This window comes from Sapajus apella, unplaced genomic scaffold (genome assembly GCF_009761245.1).
Source record: "Sapajus apella isolate SASKATOON/1434 unplaced genomic scaffold, GSC_monkey_1.0 scaffold20, whole genome shotgun sequence".
Classification (NCBI taxonomy): domain Eukaryota; kingdom Metazoa; phylum Chordata; class Mammalia; order Primates; family Cebidae; genus Sapajus; species Sapajus apella.
Genome location: NW_022436960.1, coordinates 1,190,944 through 1,209,516, shown reverse-complemented (window position 1 = coordinate 1,209,516; position 18,573 = coordinate 1,190,944). Strand labels below are relative to the sequence as shown.

Here is an 18,573-nt window from a genome sequence, read left to right as displayed (position 1 = left end):
CACACAAGAGTGTACGGAGATATGGAACCAGAGGATCTCAGGGCAGACACGTCTTAGATTTGCATCCAGCAGGCACTCTAGTGCCAGGAAACATCCAAAATGCTCTAACATCTCAGAAGGCGCTCACACCATTTACAAGGGCTGCACGCCAGGCTCTTCTAGAAGGCTTACCTGTAGCCTCAGCACCAACTGCAAGTGGCCAGCCAGCCCCGTCTCCCCCTGCCGTGGAGCTGACAACAGCCTCATTTGGGGAGGATACACGAGAACACAGGACGGTGGGGGCCCCAAGAGGCCCTGATCACTCTTCAGGATAGACAGCAGGATTCCCAAGAACCAGGAACCCTCCAGAGGGCAGTCCCTCGCCCAACCGTGTGCCCATGGGTCCCACCCGCCAGGTCCTGCCATCCTCCCCACAGAACCCAGGAGAGCACCTACCTCTGTTCTTGGAAGTAGGGGTGCTGCAGGGCCTGGTGGGCGGCGATTCTCTCATCGGGATCATAGGCCACCATTGCATGCAGGAGGGAGAGGCATTGTGGGGACAAATTGGTTGTCAGTAGAGGTATTCCTGATCCCTTTTTAAAAGGAAAATCAAAATTCATAGCTCTCGACCTGTATTAAAAGCCCAATGATAATAAACGGTCATGCTGTCACCGAGTGCACCGCGGCCCGCCGTCAGGACTGAGGGCCCTGTGCGGAGGGGAACTTATGGCTCAGAGTCTATGCCTGTCCCAGCCCACTGTATGTGCGCCACCAAGAGGGACCCCTGAGGTGAACGATGGGCTGTCCGTGGTTCATCGGCCATAACAAACACACCACTCGAGTGGGGTGCTGACGACAGGGAGGCTGTGCGCGCATGAGGACAGGCCTGTATGTGAAGCTAAAGCTGCTCTTAAACGTCTATTAAAGTAGCCTGTTATAAAAAGGGGATCTGTTATGCTATAAATGTCAGAAAACTACCTTTCCTGTAAAAGACTAATACCACCTTCCTGCATGAGAAGAATGAAATAAAGTTTAATGAAAAAAGAAGAGTCCAAAATTGTTACCATCTCCTCCCTCCCTGAGATCACTTGCCCCCTCAGCCCACAGGCCCTTTCTGGGAAGTCCCGACTCCCCAGCTCAACTCCATCAGAATGACTCCTACGAGTCCAGGAACACCTCTTCCAGGGCCGTCCCGCCAGCAGCACCACGGAGGGCTGCAGAAAGCCCTTACCCACTGTGCCCCTGCGGTCTATGCATTTCCACCCAAAGGCTTCTAAGTTCTGCTTAAACCATTCAGGGAACAGAGCATAACTCCCTGCCCCTCAGAAGGCTGGTGACAAATCTCTGTGATGCTCAAGGAACAGCTCACCTTTGAGACCCCCCGAGTAATGGGCTCTGTCTGAGCAGCCACTCACTGGCCATGGAGCGGCTTGCCCTGACGCAGGTCCTGGCAGGGGAGTGAGTCCACGTACACTCAGAGCACAACACTCACTGTTTGAACTTGGTGAGGGTCTTCTGAGCAGGTGTGCCGATGACATCGTGGATTTTTGAGATTTGGTCCAATTCATTTGCTCCAGGGAAGAGGGGCTGCAGACTGGAAGGGCATGACAAGGGGCACCGAGGTCATTACATGGCCATGGCCTCTCCATTCTGCCTGGTTCCTCCCCCACCCCACCTGCCACCCACAGACAGGCTCACTCACACAAAACACGAGGAACTGCGCCTAGCTGCTCATGCAGACCCTCACCGCAGGGAGGCGCCACTCTCCCTTGTGCTCCTTCTTTGTTTCCACTTTACCAACAGGTCCGACATGCTTTTTTTTTTTTTTTTTTTTAAAGACAGTCTCACTCTGTCCTCCAGGCTGGAGTGCAGTGGTGTTATCTCGGCTCACTGCAACCTCCGCCTCCCGGGTTCAAGTGATTCCCCTGCCTCAGCCTCCTGAGTATCTGGGACTACAGGTGTGTGGCACCATACCCAGCTAATTTTTTTCTTTTGTATTTTTAGTAGAGATGGGGTTTCACCATGTTGGTCAGGCTGGTCTCGAACTGCTGACCTTGTGATCCTCCCTCAGCCTCCCAAAGTGCTGGGACTATAGGCGTGAGCCACCGTGCCCGGCCCTGACATGTGTTTTCTAAGAGGCAAAAGACAGCCACATTCCAACATCTGTCCAGCGCACTGTCTGCAGTGAAATATGACTAATTCACACTACCCATGATAAATAACCCCACAGTGAGCCTCCCATCAGCCAAGGGGAGTTTTGCTGACAAATTCAGGGTGAGGCAGGTCAGGTTTTGTCACCAGATGAGTCCCAAGAAACCTTTTGGTTTCCAGAGCTTTTATGGTTTTGGAATTGTGGGGAAAAGACTTTAAACCCGTATAAATAAATTCAATTCCTATTACATGCCACAAAGAAGGTTTGAAAATACCCTCTGGTGGTAGGCCTAGCTTCTATTCCAGAAAACAGCAGGATCTTGTGACTAAAGCAGAGAGGAGGAAACGCGGGTGAGCTGGAAACAGCTCCTCGTGGGGAGGTCAGCCCGGTCCAGCTCGGCAGCTGGTGCGCTGGGCTGCCCTGTGTGCCGGTGCTCCTGACGCCTGCCCCTCCAGATGAACTCACAGGACCTGGGCTCATGAGAAGGGATTCTCAGTTGACACTCTGGCTTCAGTGAAATTGCCAGTCGGCTTTCCAAAATGAAAAGTTATCAGTAGGAACCGTCCGGATCAAAGGAGAGTGTGTCCTCAAGCGCGCATCTCTCCGTATTTCTGTAGTGGCCGAGCAGGTGGGACAGACTGTGATCCCTCAGATGTGCCGCCGGACCGTAACCTCACTGCCGCCTGCTAGAGGCCACCTCCACCCCCGTGCGCTTCTTCAACTCAACACCATTCACCTCTAAGTGGGACCCGCCCCCTGTCGCCTCATCCCAGGACCACTGCTCCTTCCCAAAGGCTGAGGGGAGTGAGGGGTTTGGAGGCTGGAGCAAGGAGGGCTGGGATTAGGGCTTTCTAGAGTTCAACTGTACCAGATGGTATGTCATCCTCACACCAGTGGCCACGGCACCCTACCTGATATAACTGCACCTCTCAGGGGAGGCCCGAGTCACCCCTCCCCATGGCAGCCCCAGGAGGGGCAGTGGGCATGCTTCCTCTGCTCCAGGGCAGCAGCCCCGTCAAGCCCCTCACGGCAAGCCCAAGGAGGCAGCTCCAACACCGCTGGGGTGTGTGTGAAGGAGAACAACTGAGGGTTGGTGCTCCACTCTGGGAAGGGTAGGCCAGGACGAATATTCGACAAAAGTAAAATGAAAGCCTAGTCTACTTGCTGTTAAATTAAAAACAATTAAACAAAAACAAAACCAGAATGACCATGACACCTGGACTGCAGGGGAAGGAGCGCGAGCCTGGCTGTTCCACCCTCCCGCCGCAGGAGCCAGGCTGGCACTACCTGGCGATCTCGTAGAACACGCAGCCGGCGCTCCACAGGTCCATCTTGTATGTGTAGAACCCGTCAGTGAGGAGGCACTCCGGGGCCCGGTACCAGCGGGTGGAGATGTATTCCGTGTACGGCTGCTTGGAATAGACACTCCGGCAGGAGCCAAAGTCCCCTAATTTCAGGACATCCTGCTGCAGGGGGAGAGAAGCAGGACAAGTAACATCTCATTATGTGGCTATCGTAATACAAACCACTCCAAATGTTTATGCACCAGAGGGAAAATTACTAGCATCTAGTCTGTAAAATACAAATTGCCGGTGTTATGAGCACCTGAAAGTGCCTCTGGCAGATAAGGAAGTGATGTTTCTATTCAGTGGAACAGGTTTACAAATATTCTGGCTATGTTTTACACATATTTCCAAATGTCTACAGGTTTTGAAAATGGTTAGATCGTGGCGCTTCTACAAATGAATGACACTAGTCGTCTGTCCGGTCATGCCGCCAGCCGGCCCGGCAGGGCTCTTTAGCCACAAAGCCTCAGAGGAGCCTGCTGACAGCCAGTGACAGGCTCCGGGAACAGCAAATTGTACGGCTTAGCCACAGGGGGTTTAGTGGCTTTCGAGTGAGACTGCTTTCGAGTGAGACGAACCTGCGCTCCAATCCTGCCTCTGCCACATTTACCTCCAGGGGTTTCGAATGGCCATCTGAATGGGGCTCATTGTGGTCTGCAGTGTTTCAAGGGTACTTCCTGTTATTTTCTTCCAGGTGCACAGTCAGTTATGTTGCTGGCATTTATTAAATAAAACATTTTTTACAACCTGAGAGGCAAAAAATACCGTAACAAACAAGCTGTCTAGCTACATGGACTGAAAGCTCCTCTGGTGGGGGGAGTTTTCTATTCAACCTTTCTTCTGATACTCAGCTTTCATGTAAAGGCTCTTACCTTTATGAGGATATTCTCTGGTTTCACATCTCTGTGAAATATTCCATTTCTGCATTCAGTATAAAAGGAAAAATAGAATTAATTACACTTCATTGATTCAGATTCTTGAACTTGAATGCTAACACATTTTATTAATTTCAGGCTGTCAAATCTCTTAAGAGCATACCTGTGAATATGATCAAGGGATTTACATAACTGGTACATATAGTGCATAATTTTTTTTTCTGATAATGGGTATCTTCTCCCTGTACAATCAAGAAAATAGGCAAATATGGTTACTGACGGTACATATCCTCTTTTTTGAAATAAAAATAATCCATTTTTATTTAATAATGTGTGAAAATCTAACTTCCCCTGTGAAAAATAATCTGAAGTAGTCTTAGGAAATATGTGGTGTACCTAAAACATACCATTTAAATTTCCATATATTGGCCGGGCATAGTGGCTCACACCTATAATCCCAGCACTTTGGGAGGCTGAGGTGGGTGAATCACTTGAGGTCAGGAGTTCGAGACCAGCCTGGCCAACAGGGCAAAACCCCATCTTTACTAAAAATACAAAAATCAGCTGGGTGTGGTGGCAGGCACCTGTAATCCCAGCTACTCAGGAGTCTGAGGCTAGAAAACTGCTTGAACCCGGGAGGCGGAGGTTGGAGTGAGCTGAGATTGCGCCAATGCACTCTAGCCTGGGCAACAGGAATGAAACTCTGTCTCAAAAAAAAAAAAAAAATTCTGTATACTGGCATGCTCTCATTTAAAATTATACAGCACATATATTTTTAATGGAAAATTGCTTTTTTATTTTTCTTTTTGACAGTTTATAGAGGTTTCTTTCACATCCTCAACTAGGTATTAGGAACACCATGTAATTTTTTTTTTTTTTTTTTTGAGAAGGAGTTTCACTCTTGTTACCCAGGCTGGAGTGCAATGGCGCGATCTCGGCTCACCGCAACCTCTGCCTCCTGGGTTCAGGCAATTCTCCTGCCTCAACCTCCTCAGTAGCTGGGATTACAGGCACGCGCCACCATGCCCAGCCAATGTTTTTTTTGCATTTTTAGTAGAGACGGGGTTTCACCATGTTGACCAGGATGGTCTCGATCTCTTGACCTCGTGATCCACCCGCCTCGGCCTCCCAAAGTGCTGGGATTACAGGCTTGAGCCACCGCGCCCGGCCACACCATGTAATTTTTAAGACTGTTGTCAAATTTGGGGAAACTTCTGCTAAGTTTCTTTCATATCTGAGCTATAAGATTTCATATTTCAAGTTTTCTATGGAGTGAATGCTCTTTAATCTTTGAACTAACCACATTCAGAGTATTCCTAGAAGACATCCCAAAATGAGATGGCCAGCAATAATGTAACTATTAATACATGGAAGAGACGCAAAGCACATAAACATATCCCAGCCACCCCCTAACGAGATTCCAGACACATCCAAGGCGTTCCATGGTTACTCTCAAAGAGGGGAAGTATGACGTGGGAGAGGTTGAAATATCTTATTTTTGCAAATTTATCAAAATATAAAAAGATGGTGAAGACACCGAAAGGGCCTGTTTTGGAAGGCACCGGGCAAGCCAGCCTTGTGAGCTGCACAGTGACTCCACCTCTGCTCCAGCACACATGGTTTTTCTGAGTTTTGAAACGAGTAAAGCAGGTTTGGGAAACTGCCAATTAAAAAATGAAGAAACAATCAATAGACGTTATTAAAGAATGACAGAATTGAATTTTTTTTTATTTTTAATGGACACGTAGTAATTGTACCTATTCATGGGATCCAGAGTGTTATTTTGATCCGTACATACAATGTGTAAGGATGAAATCAGCGCAATTAGCACGTGCATCACCTCCAACACTGGCCACCGCTCTGTAACATTCAGAGCGTGTGTGCTGTGGTTTCAGTGGGAATAGCACTGAGCGATGGTCACCAGAGTAGCATGGTATGACAGCCTCGGCCAGCCTACGCTGACGATGAAAATGTCCGGAGTCACTCCTAAACCCAGTGTTCCGCTAGGCTTTCCTGTATATGTGGAGATTTCCACTTTAAAGGGGGACAGATCACACTTCAAGAAGTTCATTCAGCTGCTTTCAGTTCCCAGTCCACAGGAGGGGCCATTTAGCGCATCTGGTGCAGTGCCCTGCGGCCGCCCTGCACTCACTGCCCGAACTGGCTGTGCCTTGGTGCCTTGGCTTTCTACTATGTTTGAAGACTCTTCATACCACACACCCGGCATCACAGTTTACCCTTGTTCCAGAAGATGTCAACTTTACTTGATTTGAATTTTCAAAGTGCGTGTTTTAAGTCATTAAGTTTGAAATCTGCACAACGACATGTTCACTTAACAGTTTGGAAATCCACTTTCTCTCTCCATCAGCACATATGGCATTTGACCCTTTTGGTCCTAAGTTTGCAATTTATTTTGAAAACTAAAATTATTCTTTTTCTCTACTTAACTGTTTATAATATATAAATAGAAAGTAATTTAAATTGTAAAATGTCTAGGTGCAATGAACTTTTTCTTTCTTTTTTTTGGAGGAGTTTCACTCTTGTTGCCCTGGCTGGAGTACAATAGCGTGATCTCAGCTCACTGTAACCTCCACCTCCTGGGTTCAAGAGGTTCTCCCACCTCAGCCTCCCGAGTAGCTGGGATTACAGGCACCCACCACCACACCTGGCTAATTTTTATATTTTTGGTAGAGACAGGGTTTCACCATGTTGGCCAGGCTGGTCTTGAACTTCTGACCTCATGATCTGCCTGCCTCAGCCTCCCAAAGTGCTGGGATTACAGGCGTGAGCCACTGTGCCCGGCTGCAATTAACTTTTTCATGTACTATTATCATCTTTTTATTGTTTCACATAATTTATCATCAATTTTCCAGAATTAAAATCAAAAGAATCAAAAGTAAGGCCTTTATCAGCTTTCTCAAGCTTGAGGAATTCTGGAATCTTATTCAATTAATATCTATATACAGCTGAAAAGAAGGCAACTTTGCATTCCCCTTCACACATGCAGCAGGATGAGCTGCTGGAAGTTTGTCTCATCAGGTGCTCCTGGGTCTTGCCATCAGACCCAGTCTCACTGACCCCTGACTTAGCCTGGCACTCAAGACACCCTTCAACCAATTCCTCTCCACCACAAGGGTTCTTGGACTCCTGTGAGTGGGTTGCTAAGACACAGACTGCCCCTCCTCGTTTTCAACCACCACATTTCTGCTTCAGGACGTCTGCAGTGGGGCCCCATAAGTGGCCTAAGAGCCCAGATGCAGCTACTAGTCCCGGGTCCTCGCTTCGAGAACCATGCGCCACCTCAGCCTTCTTGCTTATTGAATGCTGAGAGGAAGTCACATGTGCACTCTTCTCTGGATGCTCCCAAAGCTCTCCTGTTTAGTACTTACCCTCCTGATGTTCCATCCTAGGAATGCCCTTCCCAGCAATGTCAACACATTCAAATCTGACTCACATCATAAAACTGTCATTAGCGTCATCTGAACTTGGGAAACATGGAATCTTTTAGGAAAAGTCTATCCAATCTTCATAATCACCTAGGAGTCTTTTAAAAAGCAGATTTCGGCCAGGTGTGGTGGCTCATGCCTGTAATCCCAGCATTTTGGGTGGCCAAGGCAGGTGGATCACGAGGTCAGGAGTTCAAGACCAGCATGGCCAAGATGGTGAAACCCCATCTCTACTAAAACTATAAAAATCAGCCAGGTGTGGTGGCAGGCACCTGTAATCCCAGCTACTCGGGAAGCTGAGGCAGGAGAATCGCCTGAACCTGGGCGGCAGAGGTTGCAGTGAGCCGAGATCACACCACTGCACTCCAGCCTGGGAAACAGAGTGAGACTCCATCTCAGAAAAAAAAAAAAAAAAAACAGCAAGGCCTGAACCTAGACCTAATGGAGCCACAAACGGGAATGGTGGCCAGGAATCTGTGCTTCTCGGATGCCTTCAGTCCCAGGTGAGAGTCCTCCTCAGGTGCCCGGCCTTCCTGGCTTTCTCAGGTCTCCTCCTGGAAAATCCCTATTCACAGCCTAGGGGTAAGGAGGGGTTACTGCTAGAGTGGGGTGTCAGGGCAATAATGTGGGCTCAGTGGTCTGAACAGCTGGAGACCGCACCCTTGCAAAGGAAGGCACTGCCTACCCACTCTCCAAAAGCTTCTCCAGAACTTTCCAGGTCCAAGACTGTATCTGGTTCCCATCAGATTTTTGTTTTCAAACAGTAAGTAAACTAGAGTACAATTAACAAGCCACTCAGAAGTTTCTCATGTGCCCCTTAGTGAATGCCAATGACCTCAGCATTTACCTCATCGGCTGTAGCTATCCTGACCAAGGTAATTTTTACAAGTTATTTTTTACCAAATAGTCTCGTTAAGATGACTCTAAGGAATGTCATATTTAATAGTAGCAATTTTTAAAAAATAAGTGAACACAGTGATAAACCATGGCATTCCCTGAACTCAGCACTAACTAAAGGAATACAGCTGCCAACGTGGCCTGCATCATGACGGCATCCCAGCACCACCCCTCCCAGCGAGGGTGGAGAGAACCACGACTAGCCACTCACTAAGGCAGATGAATTTTGTGTGTGTGTCCAGGTCTCATTCTGTTGCCCAGGCTGAAGTGCAGTGGTGCAATCATAGCTCACTGCAGCCTCCAGCCATCCTCCCACCTCAGCCTCCTGAGTAGCTGGATCTACAGGTGTATGCCACCACACCTGGCTATTTAAAAGAAAACTTTTTTTGTACAGACAGGGTCTCACTATGTTGCCCAGGCTAGTCTCGAACTCCTGTGCTCAAGTAATCCTCCCGCCTTGGACTCCCAAAGAGTTGGGACTACACGCATGAGCCACTGCACCTGGCCCTATGAATTTAACTGGAATAGTTAAAAAAGAGAGCAGAATCAGATACAGCTGTGTAAAAGAGTAGCTGCCTCTGTAGTCAGATTATGAGGGATACTTAACCTTTTACAGTTTTTCTTCATAAATTCCAAGCCAGGCTTTCCTACTGCAGACGGCATGAGCCCAGAGCCGTAAGCGCAGACATCCAAATACACAAACTAGGATTGCTGATGACGTAGCCATTCTCTATTCACCCCAATTACTAACTCACACCAAAGAATGCAGGGACAATCTTCCAAAGTGAGTGGTGGACACAACGCCTTCACCGTCCCTTCCCCAGGCTCCCACACCACTCTTGCCTCCGTGGCACACCCACAGACTGGCTTACTCAGGACACATCCCAACCCCCTCATCTAGCACGGCAGGCCTGGAAGTCCAAACAACGTTCTTCAGGCTGCCTTGCAGCTGGGGGTTCCAGATGTGACTTGGGCTCTGCCTAAATGGGACCACTTGGGAAAGACGCTTCAGGCCCAGGCATAGGGGCAGATGAGAGAGGGAAGGCATCCATTCTGAGGGCACAGGTCACGGCTGCCTCCTCCCCCTGGCAGAGGCGGCCCTATTCCAGGCCTGGTGACTGCAGCACCTTTATTCCGCAGTGTTGTCAGCGGCAGGGGCAGCAGCTCGATCATGGGCAGCAGCTGTGAGAAGCGACTTCCAAGAAGCCAAGCCCAGAGTCAGCTTCTTCAGTCCTCCCAACAACTCTGGCAACCTGTCTGCATCACAGTCATCCCTCTGGAGTTCATCAGAGAACAGGGAATGCTGTTGTTTCCAGCTGAAAGGGAGAATCAACACACCCACTCCCAGCACATTTAGTCTTTAAATAGCAACTGGAGAATTCCTCCTAAAAAGGCACTACTCAAAGCACTGTCCATAAACTGATGCCGGTTTCGGGGACTGGTTGTTACAGAATAACTGCTTAGAACCGTTTATAGCAATTTTGCGAGGTCTAAGCACCTGTTCCCTTTTCTGGTCATTCATTTTTACTGTATTTTATAAAAATTCTGGTCTGCAACAGATTAGAAATAAAACAACTGGTCTTCTGCGACAGTTTTAGAAACACTGGTCTAAACATCAATTGAAAACGACCTCTCCCCTGCCTTAAAACCTGATAATGTCTTCCCACTGAACTTGGAATAACGAAAATTCTTACCCTCGCCCTACCAGCCTCATTGGTGGCTGCCTACTCCATTTCCTACAACGCTCCTCCATGTCCTCCAGCCACACGGGTCTCTTCCCTCACAGTGGCCTCAGGGCCTTTGCACTGGCTATCCCTTTGCCTGAAGTACTCAAACCTTACCACTCTCTAACACACTGGCCTGTTTTAGTCGCTGATAGCCTTATCCCTCTCTGGAATTCTTGATCATGTTAACATATATTCTTGATAATTTCTTCACTTGTTTCCTCTCTCTCCTCGAGTGTGAGCTCCACATGGGTGGGAACTGTGTCTGTTGTGTTCCCCGTGTCCCTGCCTCTGGAATAGCCCATGGCATGTCACCGCAAATGAGACATCCTCTCCTGCACCTGTCTAATTCTACCACTCCTCCAGGAAAGCCTTACTTTCCTAGCCCGCACCATCTCTGCCTCATCTGACACCTGGTCAACAAAGAGAAAATTACCCCAGCAATTCCTTTTCTCTTATATCACTTTCATATACTTTATGTGGACGCTAGGCTATATACTCTTTCAATATCAAGAACACGCCTCTGACAGGCTGCTTCTCTGTCTTCCTAGTTCTTGCCAGACCGTGCACACTGCCATAAAGACAAGTACACAACTCAATAATGGCTGTGTGATCGTTCCCTTATTTCATTATTACCTCATTCTTTAGTCTTTAATAGTGCTCCTCAATATTCTAATAACCTAAGAGTGGCTTGGCCAGGCGCGGTGGCTCAAGCCTGTAATCCCAGCACTTTGGGAGGCCGAGGCGGGTGGATCACGAGGTCAAGAGATAGAGACCATCCTGGTCAACATGGTGAAACCCCGTCTCTACTAAAAATGCAAAAAATTAGCTGGGCATGGTGGCGCGTGCCTGTAATCCCAGCTACTCAGGAGGCTGAGGCAGGAGAATTGCCTGAACCCAGGAGGCGGAGGTTGCGGTGAGCCGAGATCGTGCCATTGCACTCCAGCCTGGGTAACATGAGTGAAACTCCGTCTCAAAAAAAAAAAAAAAAAAAAGAGTGGCAATTTGTGTCATAGGAATGGTCATTCTGGTAGCGAAAGCCTTAATGATTGATTCAGTTTTCACTAAATCACTATCATCGTCAACAGCGGGTGCTCAGTGCCTTACATGAATAGAGGCACCTAATTACTGTTGATATGTGAAGCCAAGGCGGGTGGATCACCTGAGGTCTCGAGTTTGAGACCAGCCTAGCCAACACACAGCAACTTGCTGAAAATTGCCCCGTCTTGTTGCGTTATTCATTTATGTATTTATTTTTTCTTGAGACAGAGTCTCGCTTCAATGGATAATCTGGAGTGCAATGGCGCAATCTTGGCTCACTGCAACCTCTGCCTCCCAGGTTCAAGCGATTCTCCTGCCTCAGCCTCCCAAGTAGATGGGACTACAGGCACATGCCACCATGCCCAGCTTTTTCACATTTTTGGTACAGACAAGGTTTCACTGATCAGCCAGGCTGGTCTTGAACTCTTGACCTCAAGTAATCCATCTGCCTCAGCCTCCCAAAGTGCTGGGATTATAGGCATGAGCCACCACACCCAGCCTTTATTTTTATTTTTTGAGACAGAGTCTCGCTCTGTTGCCCAGACTAGAGTCCAGTGGCACAATCTTGACTCACTGCAACCTCCACCTCCTGGGTTCAAGCGATTCTCCTGCCTCAGCCTCCTGAGCAGCTGGGACTACAGGCACACACAACACCCTGCTAATTTTTTGTGTGTATTTTTAGTAAAGACAAGTTTTTACCATGTTGGTCAGGATGGTCTTGAACTTCTGACCTTAAATGATCCACCTATCTTGGCCTCCTAAAGTGCCAGGATTACAGGCATGAGCCACTGTGCTCGGTTTTATATACATCAACTTTTATGGATGCAGAAAAACCTGCCTACTGCTGGGTATGGTGGCTCACGCCTATAATCCTAGCACTTTGGGAGGCCACATGGTGAAACCCTGTCTCTACTAAAATACAAAAAATTAGCTGGACGTAGAAGCATGTGCCTATAGTCCCAGCTACTTGGGAGGCTGAGGCAGGAGAATTGCTAGAACCCAAGAGGCGGATGTTGCAGTGAGCCAGGGTTGTACCACTGCACTCCAGCCTGGGCAACAGAGTGAGACTTGCCTACCTATGCTATTTATTTTGTTAATACTGTACCATCACACACATATTTTAAGTCACATATAAAATACATGAATATTGATATAATGCTTTTTTCCCACTATCCAACTTCCTAAAAACAATTTTATTTGGACTCTTCATATTTATCTTCAACATCAGTGTCTTTGTCACAAAAACAGTCTATTGATCTGCAAGCTTCCCATAGCACATCATCTTCAGTTTGGCCCAAATGGTGAAATACAGCATCAAAATCATCTATGATGCTGTCACTAAAATTCAATTCCAAGTCATAAATAGTCACTCATGTGACAGTAGGTGCAGTTGTTTTTTATTTCTCTTCTAGGTATAATGTGATTTGTAAATGTAGCACTTGCTGTGTTGCTTTCTTAGTGAGATATACAAGGTTCATTTGTCCTGACGTCTAACACAACCAAGAGGTCAGACCCCCAGGAACGCTTTGCTTGCTGTGGGCCAGCCAGCTCTCTCCTTTTCTCCTGTTCCCCTCAGGGACCTCTATAAGGATCCCACACCAGCCCTGACGAGGTCATCTCAGGCAAACATGCTCTCCTAAACAGTGCTTCATTGTTCAGAAGAAAGGAAATGAACGAGAGCCCTGGAAAATGGCAGGAGCTTCCCTCACATGCAGGGGATGATTTTACAGGGAAAACTCTGCCTTAGAGGCATAGAACAGAATGTTGAGCAACAGCAGATCTGGGGAGCAGAGAGGACTCCAAGCCAGCAGGCCTGTGCGCATGTGCCCATGGCAGGGCTGGCTGCGGGCGCTCTGCAGCACAGCTGCCCCTGCTGCCTCCCGCCATCCTCGCCCAGATCTCATGCACACCCAGAGGGCCTGGGGCTTCCTTTCTTGTTTGCAGCCATGTTCTGAGTAGACGAGCCATCAGGGAAATGCCTCCCTGTGAGTGAAGTGGCGCTGTACAGCATATTATATATAACTATGGCACTATGATGACCCATGATGTTGCGAACAACTAAGCACATATGAATTACAAGCCTTAAAAGAGGGCCTTAGATTAGCTTTCAAATTATTCTACGTACCTCGTATTAGCTCATAAATATTCATGTCCATAAGTTCACATATCAGTGCAAGAGAACCAGATTTTCTGTCACTGAAGAAGAAAGCAAGTTTTAAAAATATTTTTTCTTGCCTTAATCAGAAAATATAACCCAATATTTAAAGCACTTGTAAACATTTTTAGTAAACATAAGGCACTACCACATGAAATACTACAGTGTAATCGCTAAAACAGTAAAGGCTTTGATTTTAAATCAGTATTTCAGGTACAATTAATAAAAATACCAGCAAAACCCAACTCTGAACAAAATTCTAAAAGTCGAGTCGGGCGTGGTGGTGCATGCCTGTAGTCCCAGCTACTCAGGAGGCTGAGGTGGGAGGATCGCTTGAGCCCAGGAGTCCGCTATGCCGATCGGGTGTCCACACTAAGTTCGGCATCGATATGGTGACCTCCCGGGAACAGAGGACCACCAGGTGGCCTAAGGAGGGGTGAACTGGCTCAGGTCGGAAATGGAGCAGGTCAAAACTCCCCTGCTGATCAGTAGTGGGATCGCGCCTGTGAATAGCCACTGCACTCCAGCCTGGGCAACATAGCGAGACCCCATTTCTAAAAAAAATAAAATAAAATAAATAAAAAAATAAAAGTCGAAAACAGATATATCTTCAAAATATACAATTAACTATCAGCAGAAAAAAGAAAAAGGTTAGGGAGTTGGCAAGCAAAACAATAAAAGAGGCCAGGCACAGTGGTTCACGCCTGTAACCCCACTCTGTGGGACGCTGAGGTGGTGGATCACTTCAGGTTAGGAGTTTGAGACCAGCCTGGCCAACAAAGTGAAACCCCATCTCTATGAAAAATACAAAAATTGGCTGGGCATGGTGGCATGCCTGTAGTTACAGCTACTCAGGAGGCTGAGGCAGGAGAATTGCTTAAGCCTGGGAGGTGGAGATTGCAACAAGCCAAGTTTGTGCCACTGTACTCCAGCCTAAGTGACAGTGTCTCGAGACCCTGTCACAAAAAAAAAGAAAGAAAAAATTAATTCATGCTCCATGACTGCAAATTTAATTTTAATTTAGCTAGATTCCTTCCATGTAATTGGGATAAATCACAATGAAGGAGTAAAAACCAAAAAGCAGTCAGGGGAAAAAGAGAAAAACGAGTCACATTACAAAGTGTGTGATATCCATGCTGACACAGAATGGGGACAGAGATTGCTGGCTGAGCCACCAACTTCTCCTGAGTTCAAGCAGGCCCTTAAAGGGTTCCCAGAGTCATGAGCAGGAGCCTGTATCCCCAGACTCTACTCTCGGTGCCTCCAGTCTGGCTGGAAGGGGTCTCGGTTGTTGGGAGCCCCACGTGAGACTCTGGACAGAAGCACTTTGTAAAGGGTGTGGAAAGCGCGTGATGTGCATGCAGTGTTGAGACCATTACATATGAACTGCAGTCTCTAGACGTGGCCCAAACTGACTTCTAAGAACGCTGCAGGTCAGGAAGTCACACAGTTATAAAAAGACATTTCCCTTTGAGTTTAAAACTGTTCCATCCTCTGATTAAAATCTACTAGACTTTAACTGGCCGCGCTGGAGTTCCTTGGCAGATATTACAGGCCAGCCTCCCTCAGAGGCACAGCGAAGCTTCTACACCAAGGTGCCCCCTCTCAGAGTGGTGGTACCCTTCTAGTCCACAGCGTCCCAAAATCCTGTAGCCTGGCTCTCTGGCTCAGCGGGGTCTGTAAGCGCAGCACAAAGCTGCCAGGAAGAAGGTTTCCCAGGCTCAGGCAGGCACTGAGGGATAAGCTGTGCTCTGCCTTCTTGATTGATAGATAAACTTTATGGAAACTATTCTATAATTAGAACAGAAGTGAAAAATCCCCAAAAATGTTATCAATTATAGTAAGAAAGACTACAGGAGACTGTTCAGAAATGGCAACTGGCAGGACAGAGTGAGAATGTACAATCCCTGAAATAACACAACAGTGCTTTCCCAGTAGGCCAAAATTCACACTCAAGACCTCAGCAGCCTAACTGAGCTACAGGAAGGCTATTTGCATGACAGATGGTTTTATGATGTGTGCTCACCTAAATGAAAGCATTTTCACAATAAGAATCATGGGTGGGTGTGGTGGCTCAAGCCTGTAATCCCAAGCACTTTGGGAGGCTGAGGTGGGCAGATCACCTGAGGTCAGGAGTCCGAGACCAACCTGGCTAACATGGTGAAACCCCCATCTCTACTAAAAATACAAAAATTAGCCAGGCGTAATGGCTGGCACCTGTAATCCCAGCTACTCAGGAGGCTGAGGCAGGAGATTGCTTAAAACCAGGAGGCGGAGTTTGCAGTGAGCCAAGATCTCGCCACTGCACTCTAGCCTGAGTGACAGAGAGAGACTCTGTCTCAAAAAAAAAGAAAAAGAGAAGCCGGGCATGGTGGCTCAAGCCTGTAATCCCAGCTCTTTGGGAGGCCGGGGCGGGTGGATCACGAGGTCAAGAGATAGAGACCATCCTGGTCAACATGGTGAAACCCCGTCTCTACTAAAAATACAAAACATTAGCTGGGCATGGTGGCATGTGCCTGTAATCCCAGCTACTGAGGAGGTTGAGGCAGGAGAATTGCCTGAACCCAGGAGGCGGAGGTTGCGGTGAGCCGAGATCGCGCCATTGCACTCCAGCCTGGGTAACAAGAGTGAAACTTCGTCTCAAAAAAAAAAAAAAAAAAAAAGAAAAAGAGAATCAAATGCACATTTTCCCACACAAAAATGTGATGTGATATAAGATGAAGTGAAAATGGTTACTCTCTGAGCTACAAAGCAGATATTCAAAATGTCTACCAATCAAATTTAGATAACTTTTCAAGCTCCAAATATACTTACAAAACCACTTCATGCAACGTAAGAATGTTTGGGTGTGGATTCAGGCGCCTCAGTGCTTGGATCTCTCGTAGGCTGTTGACTTGCTCAATACTATTGTGTAGGTAAAAATGGATAGCTCATTCACAATTTAGGTCAACTTCAAAATTAGAGTTACTTATTATCAAGGATCACAATTTTAAAACCCACAAGTATTTCAAGCAAGTTAATCAGGTTTTATTTCCCATTAGAAACTGAAGTTAAGCATACCTCATTGCTGCATTAAAAAAAATCAAGGTTCTTACAGCTTAGAACATATGTTAAAATTTTTCCCATCTAAGATCCTGAAACAATACTAGGTAGTTTATTTTACATATTAACAAAAAGAATTAGACAATAAAACTTATGATTAAATTTATTAACAAGATTAATAATTAAGATTTATTCTTCAGTTTATAGGTATACTATCTGAAAATGAGCATTTCAAAGTTCCAAGAGGAGACCCACCCCTTCTTTTTTTTTTTTTTTCCTGAGACAGAGTCTCACTCTGTCATCCAGACTGGAGTGCAGCGATGCAATCATGTCTCACTGGAGCCTCAACCTTCCAGGCTCAGGTGATCCTCCCACCTTAGCCTCCTCAGTAGCTGGGACCACAGGTCCATGCCACTATACCCTCTCAAACTCCTGCATTCAAATGATCTGCCCGCCTCAGCCACCCAAAGTGCTAAGATTACAAGCATGAGCCTCCTTCTTATTTTTAATAACTTCTTTTTTTTTTGTTATCTTTCTTTTTTTTTGAAATGGAGTTTCCCTCTTGTTGCCCAGGCTGGAATGTAATGGCGCGATCTCAGCTCACTGCAACCTCCACCTCCCGGGTTCATGTGATTCTCCTGTCTCAGTCTCCCAAGTAGCTAGAACTGCAGCTGCGCGCCACCACACCTTGCTAATTTTTGTAATTTTAGCCGAGACGGGGTTTCACCATGTTGGCCAGGCTGGTCTCAAACTCCTGACCTCAGGTAATCCACTCTCCTTGGCCTCCCAAAGTGCTAGGATTACAGATGTGAGCTACCACACCCAGCCCTCTTTTCCATTTCATTCACCTGGTGACAAGCATTCTCTTGGCTTGTGTCTTATTGCAGGCTCTTCTTTATGAAGACTGCTCCGCCAATACAAATCATGCCAATACAGTGCAATCAGGCTCAAAGCTTGAGGCCAGCTGTCACTGCCCTCTAGACAGACCTCTTTTGAGAATGCCACTTACCACAGTGGGCCCATGGGGTCACACCCAGTTGAATAATTCAATTCACCAGAAATTTTCATCTCAGGGGCTCCAAAAAGAACTAACTGTGGGACTGTTTTTTCAACTGGCAAATTCTGTTCTATCAACTTTTCACATATAATGGAAAGCTCAACATTTTGTGTTTGAAGAGTAGTTATACCCAGTAGTATTAGCATAGTTTAAATCAATATGGCTGAGGCCAGGCGTGGTCACTCATGCCTATAATCCCAGCACTTTGGGAGGCCTGGGTGAGCAAATTGCCTGAGGTCAGGAGTTCCAGACCAGCCTGGTCAACATGGTGAAACTAAAATACAAAAAAAACCCACTAAAAATACAAAAATTAGCCAAGGGCAGTGGCAAATGCCTATAATCCCAGCTACTTGGGAGGCTGAGGCAGGAGAATTTCCTGAGCCTGGGAGGCGGAGGTTGCAGTGAGCCGAGATTGTGCCACGGCACTCCAGCCTGGGTGAGCGTGAGACTCCATCTCAAAATATAAATAAGTAAATAAGTAAGGCTGAATATTTTAAGTCACTCTCATGTTAGCCAACAAATAGAAGCCTGACATTTAAGAAGAGCCTGAAAATAGAATAGTCTGCAGAGTCTAAGAATATTTCTGACTAAAAGTTACAGCCCCCATTTTCATTACTAGGCTGTATTTCCTCCCTCACATTCAAGTTGTTATTCAAAATGTTAGCAACTCGCACCCTAGGTCCACAACCAAATCAGAAAAGACCTAGTCCACCATGCTGAAGCCAGGTCCTCGAGGTGACCAGAACTAGGGAGTGCTGAACAGGGGACCCAGGTGACACTCAGGAGGCTCTGGACGGCAGCCATTTACCAATGAAGACGAATCATTCGCTATTCTACAATGCACAGAACAGAAAAAAAA

At 47.0% G+C, this 18,573-nt stretch overlaps 1 protein-coding gene across 15 annotated transcripts in view; it reads right to left on the bottom strand.

Moving 5' to 3' along the window:
- MOK (MOK protein kinase) overlaps positions 1–18,573 on the bottom strand; it is a 47,939-nt gene that overhangs the window by 8,373 nt on the left and 20,993 nt on the right. For 7 of the 15 annotated variants that reach the window (XM_032287348.1, XM_032287353.1, XM_032287351.1 and 4 more), the window contains 7 exons: positions 16,430–16,519; positions 13,586–13,656; positions 4,516–4,594; positions 4,350–4,398; positions 3,419–3,597; positions 1,472–1,573; positions 436–609 (listed from right to left, as the gene is read on the bottom strand). In XM_032287348.1, coding sequence (XP_032143239.1) covers positions 436–609; positions 1,472–1,573; positions 3,419–3,597; positions 4,350–4,398; positions 4,516–4,594; positions 13,586–13,656; positions 16,430–16,519 — 744 coding nt within the window. Of the gene's footprint in view, positions 1–435; positions 610–1,471; positions 1,574–3,418; positions 3,598–4,349; positions 4,399–4,515; positions 4,595–6,109; positions 6,834–13,585; positions 13,657–16,429; positions 16,520–18,573 lie in introns of those variants that run through there. The other 8 variants (XM_032287349.1, XM_032287352.1, XM_032287354.1 and 5 more) reach the window with 4 other exon arrangements.